Source organism: Tyto alba, unplaced genomic scaffold, assembly GCF_018691265.1.
Source record: "Tyto alba isolate M040663 unplaced genomic scaffold, T.alba_DEE_v4.0 Super-Scaffold_1000006, whole genome shotgun sequence".
NCBI classification, from domain to species: domain Eukaryota; kingdom Metazoa; phylum Chordata; class Aves; order Strigiformes; family Tytonidae; genus Tyto; species Tyto alba.
Genome location: NW_024881272.1, coordinates 8,852,280 through 8,862,740, shown reverse-complemented (window position 1 = coordinate 8,862,740; position 10,461 = coordinate 8,852,280). Strand labels below are relative to the sequence as shown.

At 45.5% G+C, this 10,461-nt stretch overlaps 1 protein-coding gene across 4 annotated transcripts in view; it reads left to right on the top strand.

The window, feature by feature from the left end:
* The first annotated feature begins 192 nt into the window (after positions 1-192).
* The window catches only part of ATF6 (activating transcription factor 6), an 82,220-nt gene continuing 71,951 nt past the window's right edge, over positions 193-10,461 (top strand). For 2 of the 4 annotated variants that reach the window (XM_042804771.1, XM_042804767.1), the window contains exons 1-7: positions 233-303; positions 423-499; positions 3,267-3,354; positions 3,691-3,785; positions 4,282-4,411; positions 4,648-4,854; positions 7,391-7,611. In XM_042804771.1, the coding sequence (XP_042660705.1) occupies positions 234-303; positions 423-499; positions 3,267-3,354; positions 3,691-3,785; positions 4,282-4,411; positions 4,648-4,854; positions 7,391-7,611 (888 nt within the window). In that variant the 5' untranslated portion in view covers position 233. Of the gene's footprint in view, positions 304-422; positions 500-3,266; positions 3,355-3,690; positions 3,786-4,281; positions 4,412-4,647; positions 4,855-7,390; positions 7,612-10,461 lie in introns of those variants that run through there. The other 2 variants (XM_042804762.1, XM_042804775.1) reach the window with 2 other exon arrangements.

Sequence of the window (10,461 nt, the reverse complement as noted above, 5' to 3'; positions counted from 1 at the left end):
CCTGCGTGTGCCTGGGGGCGGGTGGGGGCGGACACTGGTCCCGGGAAGAGAAGCCCCGCAGCGGCCGTGGGGCCCCACGCGCGCCTCGTGGGGCTCCCCGCTCCCCCCCCCCCCCCCTCGCCCCGCCGCGTGTCCGCCGGCGGCCGCCGTAGGAGGAGAGGAGAGGGGCGGGGCGGGAAGGGGCGGGGCGCTTCCCGGAAGGAGACGTGGTTTTCGGGAGGAAGGAGGAAGCGATGGCGGCGGCGGAGGCCGAGTGGGAGCCGGCGGGGCTGCTGCCGGCCCCGGGGGGCGGCCTGGACTGGGGTGAGCGCGGCGGGGGGGGATCGGGGGTGGTGGGGGGGGGGGGGCTCGGGGGTGGGGGGGTGGTAGTGGTGCGGGGGGGGGGCTGCGGGCCGGCGCTGAGGCCGCTGTCCCTCCCGCAGAGACGGTGCTGGGCGAGGAGCTGAGCGAGCTGCTGGGCGCCGCGGAGCCGCGGCGGGACCCGAGGGACGACCACGACGTGAGTACCGGCGGGGGGGGTCCCCCGGGGAGGGGGTGGGGGGGCGGCCCTCCGGCCGGAGACCCCCGGGCCTTCACCCGCGACCCCCCGGCGGTGGCTGCGGGGAGGCGGAGTTGTCAGTCCCTTGAGAAGGCGTCGGTGTCGAAGCTAGGGATTTAAAAGCCGAGTTTAAGACGGAGGCGGAGGGTGCTGCGTGCAGGCAAAGCCTGTTGGGGCTGACCGGCTGAAGGTAGCACCCCCGCCACCCCCAAAAAGCAAGGCAGCCGGTCCCTTCCTGCCTTGCATCAGGAGAGAAGCACGGGTATGTTACATCTGCATCCACCAGCGCTGTGCCTTGTCACTTTGCCTGTAAGATGGCTTCTTCTCTTATTGCCCATCGTAGGATTTTCTCTTAAAAACCTTTGCTTGCAGCCTTTATGCATTAATCCCCAATGTTTTTCAGCATCTGATTGGACATACTGATTTTTCCGTCCCAGGGCGTTTGCCTCACGGATTCTCCGCTCTGTGTTCTTCCCCTGCCTTCGCTCTGCTCGCTGCGTCCTTACCCACCTCCAGCACAACCCCTGCGTGACCCAGCAGAGACCTGGAGTGCTGGGAGGGTTCCTACAGGTGTTGTAGAGCCAGGCACTGGAGAAAACATAGGAACAGCTTGACTGTGCAAGGGAAAGGTATTGCCCCTTAGCAGGGCAGCACTGGGTGTGGAGGCTCCTGCTGCACAGCTCGAGCAGTGGGTTTTCATCATGCTTTCTGTCAGTGTGCGCTGATGAGCTTTCCCTTTGTCCTAGCCTGTAAGTACTAATACCCATGCAGTCTGCAGACCTTCTGAGCCTCCCTTTGTGAGGCAAGTTGAGAATGTAAGGAAAGGTAAACCTGCAGGATAGTTTTTAGCAAGAAAATTTTTGCTGTATATTTGTGTAAGTTGGGTATGCGATATTTGTATTTTTCATGTAAGTGCTCATAAGGATGTCACATTTGAGTAGGGAACTGAGACTTACAGATGCATCAGCAGAAAAAATGGAGAATAAAAGCTCGATCATTGTATTAAATGTCATACTGTAAATTATATGTATGAAGTGATTTTAGTCTTTTTTTTTGTTTTTTCTGTTGGAATAAGAAACTGGTGGCCCTGGCTTTAGAAGATGATGTCAGTATATTCAAGTATAGAGAGACCTAATACATACAAACCAGTCCTTGTGTCTTTTTGTGCTGGTAAACTGCTGCTGATGCTGCTTTTGTTTATAAAGTGCTGTGAGATGTGATGATGGAAGAGCATTAGGTAAATCTTGCAGTGCAGCTCAGGGGGAGGATGGCAACAAGTTGCTGAAACTTGTGCTTTATATGAGGTTGTTCAATGCCTGGACACAGAACTTTCGCTTTACAAATTACTGATAACAGTACAATAATTAGTGATGGTCTTAAAGTGACATGCTCCTTTCCTACAGGTCTAAGCTTTAAAAGAAGCCTTGTCTTGTGTATTTCAGTTAAGAATTGCCCCCTTAAGGGCTTTTATCTCTGCGTGCCTTAAGGCAACTGAAATGATAGTTGTGTTGTTTGGTGGTTTGACCCTGGCTGGACACCAGGTGCCCACCAAAGCTGCTCTATCACTCCTCTCCTCAGCTGGGCAGGGGAGAGAGAACATAACAAAAAGCTTGTGAGTAGAGATGAGGACAGGGAGAATGATTCACCAGTCACCACAACAGGCAAAACAGACTCAACTTGGGAAAAGTAACTTAATTTATTGCCAGTCAAATCAGAGTAGGGTAGTAACAAAGAAAAAACAAATCTTGAAACAGCTTCCCTCCAACCCTGCCTTTTTCCTGGGCTCAGCTTTGCTCCCGATTTCTCTTACTCCTCCCTGCCAGCAGTGCAGGGGGATGGGGAAATGGGGATTGCATTCAGTGCATCACCCATTGTCTCTGCCGCTCCTTCCTCCTCAGGGGGAGGACTCCTCACACTCTTCCTTTGCGCCAGCATGGGGTCCCTCCTACAGGAGACAGTCTTCCATGAAATTCTCTGACATGAGTCCTTCCCATCGGCTGCAACTCTTGGCAAACTGCTCCAGTGTGGGTCCCCCCCGTGGGGTGCAGCCCTTCAGGAGCAGACTGCTCCAGCATGGGTCCCCCACAGGGTCACAAGTCCTGCCACCAAACCTGCTCCAGAGTGGGCTCCTCTATCCACGGGCCCACAGGTCCTGCCAGGACCCTGCTCCAGCGTGGGCTTCCCATGGGGTCACAGCCTCCTTCAGGCATCCCCCTGCTCTGGGTGTGGGGTCCTCAGTGGGCTGCAGGTGGAGATCTGTTCCACTGTTGACCTCAGGACACAGCCTGCCTCACCATGGTCTTCCCCACGGCGGCAGGGGAATCTCTGCTCCAGCACCTGGAGAACCTTCTCCCCCTCCTTCTTCACTGACCTTGGTGGCTGCAGAGTTGTTTCTCTCACATATTCTCACTCTCTCTGGCTGCAATTTCTCTCACAGAGTTTTGTTTTTATTTTTTCCTCTTTTTAAATATGTTATCACAGAGGTGCTGCCGCTGTCACTGATGGGCTTGACCTTGGCCAGCAGCAGGTCCATTTTGAAGACTGCTGACATTGGCTTTATCAAACACAGGGGAAGCTTCTCGCAGCTTCTCACAGAAGCCACCTTTGTAGCTCCTCTGTTAATAAAACCTTGCCACACAAACCTAATACAGAATGCGAACGTAATGGCTCGTGGTGTCAATGTATATTGTCTTTTTGTATTGTTTCTTTTTCTGAACTGTCATTTCAGGAAAATGATCTCTATAACTTTCATTTTGATTTGGATTTGATGTCTTGGGACTCAGACCTTTGGAATATTACAGGCCATGCTTATGCAGGTAATTAACCTTATGTATTTTGCAGGTGTGACTATTCCTCCACACACCACAAGAGTGAACTTTTACAACTTAAGGATAGTGGTAACTTATGTGAAACTGTTTGATTCCCTACAGCATTTAGCTCTGTGATGAGATGTCATGCTGTGTTTCTGTAGGATGGGTACAGGTGGTGAGGACTGTCCTACAAGCTAAGCTGTTTAGTATCTTTAATCTCACTGTGTTTTCTGATGTGCCTTGCTTCAGGAATTAAATAGCTGGCGTAGGGCAGCATGTTCTTTACTGATCTCCTGTTGCTAAAAACTTGTACAGTAAAATTTCTTTATCTGCCTCTTGCAGATACAAGTGTGAAGACAGAACCCTTATCACCAGCCACTTCAAATTGTTCGGTTCCTTCTCCATCGTCTGTGAACTCTCCAGTGCAGAATGTGCCTGTATGCAGAAACCTCGATGTAACACAGCTAGCAGCAGTCATTCAGAACCAGCTGTGACACGCAAAAAGCCTAGTGATTTACTTGTCTGACCAACTTCATGGCTTAAGAGGAAACAGCTTATTTTTCCAACCCTTGCAAAACCAACTTCCTTTCAGTGATGTTTTATTTCCTCTCCTGCTGTGACCCATTCTAAAAAGAGCATGTTCAGTTCTGTTTCCTCTGTTGTGTTTATTAGCCTGGTAGCCAAACAAAATGCCTTCTAAAGGCTCTGAGTCCAGCAGTTGTTGGCCTCTGCCTCCTGTCGCTCTGCAGAGAAGTACTTGCTTGGTTTTCAGTGGTACTTAGAATTGACCAGAATAAAACTGCTGAACAAAACCTTTCTCCTGTTTGCTGCAGCAGCAGCACAGATGTGATGAGAGGCAGCTGTACTCTGAACTGCTAGGAGATACTTTTATGTGTTTCTGAAGCATTAATCTCTTGTACTTTCTGTCTGCAGGATGATGTGGACTTCAACTGTAGCTCTGAGATGTCTCCCATCTCTCTCTACAGCAAGAGTTGCAGAAGCCCTGCATCCCCTGAGGGAGATGGAGGGAAGAAGCCTGCTGTCAGCATCACTTCCCGGTCTGGTATGAGATACTGAGTTACTTTGATTCTGTAGATAGTATGCCTGTGGTCTTGCATACGAGTGTTTAACTAACAGATACTAGTATATCCTGTCATTTGAATTTGTGATCAGATAGGTATATTTTTGACAAATATTATTGACGGGTAAAAAAACGCCATACCAAAAGCTGTGTTATTACTACTTGAAATCTTTATTTTATATCTTCTGGTACAACTCTGACTCATTTTCCTTTCCTAGCAAATAATTCTGCAAGAACCCTGAAGAGATGTGGCCAGACAGTGTCCAGGCCTTTGATACAACCCAAACCCCTTTTGCCTGCTGTACCTGAAGCTCAGGCTAACATTGGCATCCCAGCTAAAACCATCATTATTCAGACTCTTCCCACGCTCGTGCCACTGCCAAAGCATCAGCCAGTTGTTAACATCCAGCCAGCACCTCCTAAAGGTAGGGGAGTTGTCTTGACTGAGCCAGGTCTTGGGGATAAATGCTGTGTCTGTTTGGGATGGTCACTAGAATGAAATTAAGCTCGGCAGGTGAAATAGGAGGGGTAGGAGAAAAAAGAGGGGTCCTACATGCTTTGCTGAAAAGGCTTTAGGCTGAGAAGATGGCCTTACTCCTCTCTCATGTAGTCCTATGAGAAACAACACTCACCTGGGCATTATGTGGAATGGAAGACCATATAGCAAAAGAGACTATGCTGACCGCTGGTTGTTGTGGTGATAAGACTGCTGATTTGGAAGGATTTCTAGGGACCCTTTGCTCTGCTCTGCTCGTGGTGTCAAGTGATGATTAAGGTGATCACAGTGCTATTCTGTTGTAACCAAAGGAAGATCCAGCAAAATCAGTTAGGAGGGCTTGAATGAAGCTTGAAGGCTTGAGAGGAGTGATAAAAGCTTTTTTTTTTTTTACCCACCTGAAGCTCTGCCACAGGATGGTGGGAATGTGAGTTTACGGCTTTTTATCTCACTAAGGGGCATTAAATAGGATGTTGTGGAATCTGCTAAAAGTTGAGACCATGTCAGAGGCTAGAAAGGTTGCTTACAGCTGCAAGCTGGTTAGCAAGAGGTAAGTGATTTCCTGTCCACTAATAATTCTTCATTCCTCCATTTGCTCTGTAGCATTTCTGAAGTAGCTTGAGCCTTCATTTCTGAATCCAAAGCATTATTTCACTCTTCAGTCTCAGGCAGTAGGGACATCCATTGCTGAAATTGTCAGCTGCAGTTGCTTATTTTCACCAGCTGATGGCTGCAGACTCTTGTGGTTGCCTGCACAGGCACTGAGGCGTGGAAGGAAAAGGAGACAAATACTTCAGGGCATGTTTCTAGAAATTATTGCAGTAGTGAAAAATTTGTCTTCATTGCTAATTGCTCTACCATCAGGAGTGAAGCCAAAGCTCGAGACGCTGACATTTGTTACAACATGCCTAAGATTGTTAGACTGCTTAAAATACAGGTCAGCACAGTCAGTGTGACCTAATTCTTATTCCTTCTGATGTTCCAGCTGATAAAATGCCATCTGGAATAAGGAATGCTGGGGATGTGGATTTTTTTGGATATCAGTATAGTACTGTGAAGATCAGCTTCTCCTTTTCCCTGAAGAAAAGTCAGGAGAGTAGTTTCTGTGAGGCACTATAGAGGAAATACTTTTGGGAAAGTATTTCCATGCCGTGTATTTACTTTATCTGATGGTGTGTTTAGAAATCCTATTGTGCTGCTACCATAACAAAAAAAACATAAGGATCTTTTTCATTAATCAAAATCCCCTGCTCATGACAAGTTGGAGCTACCAGTTTGAAATACACCATTATCTTCAAAGGAGCATGAGGACTGATATTTTTACAGTTCCTTTCATAAAAGTTTAAGGAAGAAAGCATGATCTTAGAGCATCACATACTCTGTATATTAAAAAAAAATCTTGAAATAATCTCAAATTCATCATTTGAGGGTCTTAAATAGGGAAATACTAATTTACGATGTCTTCAAGATTATCTCTGCAAGAGAGGATATCTATTCCTACACCTTATACATAAAAGATCTTGGCTCTTAGGTAAATTACTCCATTTTTCACCTTCCGTAAGGTTGGGTAAATGCTGTAATACATTGTTGTGCGTTTTGGTTGGAATGCTCAGCTGGAACGTGCTGTTTCTGAAAGCTGGCGAGGTCATCCAGTTACAAAGGATTAGAGAGACGTTCATGTGTTTTCAGACAACAAAATATTATTCAAGCACCTGTGTGAGTTAAATGTAGTTGTTGGACTGAAATTTCTTGGAAGTGACTGTTTTTAATTCCATTTCAAACTCATGTCAAAATTACCTCATTTTTTCCTGCTTGCTTTTCTTTAAACTCTGTTCCACTTGTGGATAAAATGTCTTACATAAGACATTTTTTTTTAAAAAATTGGTCTTGTCTTAGTGTTAATTGAGGCATTAACTTATGTTTTGAAAGTGTAACTTGCATTCTTATTTCTCATTGATCGTCTTTATGCTGTTTCTGAATTGATTTGTATAGTATAACTCACTTCTGTGTGGTAAGTTTTCCACCAAATACGGCAGTAGAGATGGACAAAAGGGAGGGGGATTGAGATAAACTGGCTAAGTTCTTTGAAAAAGTTGCTCAAAGTGCATCAAGAGTTAGCAATACTGAAGAGTAATGTTTCTAACCAGTGTTGATTTTGTTAACTTTGAAGACCTTTTGGGAGAGAACTTGATTCACTGGATCCCTTTTAATATGTGTAGTTTTGGTTTGCAGGATGGATTAAGAGCCCTGCAAACTTTTGAGCTTTTTTTTTTTTTTTTTTATCCTTCTCATTCCTATCCTGTGGAATATACTAATGCTGTAGAATTGGTCCTGAGATAAATAGTGCAGGGCAGGAGAGGAAACAAAGCTTTCTACCTCCTATATAGTATTGCCCTACAAACTGGTCATGTACAGATCCATTGCACGCCATACACAGAGCACTCTTGTTTGTTCTTGTGTTCTAGGTCAATCCGTGGTGCTCCCCCAGCCTGCTGTGGTACAGCTCCAGGCTTCTGGGGTGCTTCCTGCCTCCCAGCCAGTCATTGCCGTCACCAGAGGGACCGTGCCACTTCACAATCATACGGTGAATGCGCTACCTCCAGCTGCTGGAAATGGCTCAACAGGCGGCAAAATGCCAGTGACTCAGCCCTTGCTTCAGAGCACCACACCAGCCATGGGGCTGGATGTAAGTTCTGACTGTGTGGTGATAGCTAATGACCAAAGCTTGGAAGCAGTTTTCGGTTAGCTGCGTGTGGGGTATAATGGGACAACCGGGTCACTTTAAAGTCTTGGGAACACAGAGGTGTATTTGGGCTTGTCTGATAGGATTTCTCACAGTAAACAGGGAATTCGGCAGCTTGGCAAGGGATGGGGAGGAACAGCTTCATATCTGCTGGCCTGCCTGGAGTTGCAGACCAGGTATGCGAGTATTATGGCAGAAGACAGTGCTGATATACTCTTTCCTTTGCTTGTCTTCTTAAATGCAAGCTCTCAATGTTTTGAGCTCTCTTACATGCAGGAAGATTTGATGTATCTGATTTTTGATTAGTGCTAAACCATTTTTCTAATACATATAATAAATACAGTCCTTTGGAAGTGTCAGCAGTAGGCCTGGTTCATTTTCCATCCCCTTTATCTCCCCAGATTTTACTCATTATTTGTAGAAACTTCAGGTATTGAGTTTCAGATGATCCTATCTCCTCAGGCTCCCTTTTGAGCATATACTGAATGAATAGAAAAAAGGTAAGCACTCAGAAGTCACATGCGCAAATAAATAGTTTTTTCCACAGAAGCTCACAATAAGCAGTATGTGTAAACAGAAACAGCTTTTGAGATGTGGGTTTTTTTTTTCATCACTTCAGCTTTGACATCTTAACTAGCTAGCAAGCGGGGTGTTAACTTGATTTAGTTCCTAGCAGTTTGGATCTGCTTTGGTTGCATTTTGTTTTTCAAATGAAAGCATGGTTGTGGAAAGTACTGAAGCTTCTTGTTTGTGGCTTTTAAACTCTCAGGGTGTTGTTCTCCAGTGTGGTTTTCCAAGCACAGTTGTCATGCGCCGGGGGTCCTATCGCATCTGTCAGTGTGGTGGGGAAGACACTGGTGTCCATTCACATTTTGCAGTATAGTCACCTGCTTATTAGCAGCACAGAACACTTTCTTAAAGGCGTGTGCCTTCTGGCTTTTTTGGGGGGATGTTGTTGTACCGTTTCCTAGTGTCTAAAGACGGCCACTCGTGCGTAATGTGAAATGTTCCTCTCTATTTGTGTTTGTGTGTGGGCTGCATTTTTAAATGAAAACGTATTTGCTACAGGTAATTCAGCAGCCAGACTTCAATGGAAAGCTGATCTTGAATTTGCAAGAAGCTGACAAAGGTCTGTCAGCAGACACACCAGTTGAATGCTGCATTTTTAAATGATAATTGCCTGCCATGCAGAGCCAAACTGAAGAGACCTGTCAGCAGTCATTAGATTTGTGACTCCCAGTAATCAGGACTAGCATGGCACTGTGCCATTGTTGGAATATAAGGTTTAATTGACAAAACCCTCTTATTGTCCTCACGCTTTAGCTAGGGTAATATTAGAATAGCTGTTTGTTTTGAACCATGGTTATGTGGATATTTCCACCGGGAGCTTGTTTAGGGAGGCAGTTTTTAGACTTTGTATCAGTCTAAGTGCAGCACATCTTACCTGTGTTTATGGGAAGATGAAAGAACAGTTGCAACTGCTCTTTGGCACATACTGTGAAATAGCACTTTGAAAAAGAACAAGTGTTTCAGGATACAGCTGAGGGTGCCAGGGTTGAAACATCTTGCGACTGCCATAGCTGCCACATGCGGCGCAGAGAGCTGCACAGCAGTAGCCGTCACTTGAGCTCTGTCACACGTGGTTTTGGTTGCTAATCTAAGCAGATGTTGCAGGATAGAAAGGAACACTGCAGAACTTTATTTTTGGCTTAGGGGGGATAAACTGTTAGCTTAGCACTCATCCCTTCCAATGGATTAGGCTGGGAAGGACTGAGAGCCAGCCGCGCGTGGGAGGCCCTAGGGTGTGCGTGTCCTGGCGGGTGAAGAACTTCCCACCGGGAAATTGGACAAAAGAAACGCTGCCTAAGCAAGCTGCTCTTTCGGTTGAAGGAGAGTGGCTCTTAACTAAGAAAGCACATTGCCTTTCCTGTTAACTAAATGATATTGGGACATAAACGGTAGGTGTGTGAGGGAATTCAGTTTAGTTGTGTCCTTATAGGGCCTTTCTCTCATGTTTCCATTCTGTAGCGAGAAAGGATTTAAGTCTGCCTTCCAGTTCTGTTGATAAAAAAATACTGAAAATTTAGAAAAAATCAGATTATGCAAAATTACTTCAAATTAAGTGTGGATTTCTGTTAAAGAATCCTGTTTTCAGTGCTTTGCGTTGGGTAATTTTCACATGAAATAAACTCATTAGGCAAGTTGTGTTCTGTTTGGTTAGAGGCAAGAAAACCCAGATCTTTTGTAAGAACAGAGAAAATCTTGCACGGGTTTTGTATTCCTGCATTTAAGAAGCATCTTCAAAGACAGCAGCTTTCATAAGCTGAGGTGAGAAGCCAACGGATGTAAAATTGAAATGGTTTGTACTTTCAGCTCTTTGTTAACTTTCCCAGTGTGTGCACCAAAAACTCTGGATGGTGAGAGACATTCTTACTGCCTTGTGCTAGAAATAGAGCTTGCATTGGAATGGAGGTTAAATTTTGCTCAGAACTGAGTTTTCTTTGAAAGACTAAATTGAGGTAGCAGTGTTTATTTGTAATGTGCATGACTCTGTAAAGAATCTGAAGATGGAAGACAATCTGAATCCAGATAGTACTGTTTGAAGCAAAGTTTTGCAATGAACCTTTCACTTCTCCATATTTACATCCATCTTTTTTGTGTGTGTATTAGTGGTTGTGTAAAAGTTGCATCACTAATGAAGGTTTGTTTATAATAACAGTGTTTTCCCTTTTTGTCCTGTGTTGCCTGAGAACCAGAAGTTACTATGTTGAGTGATAAATTAATACAATGTAA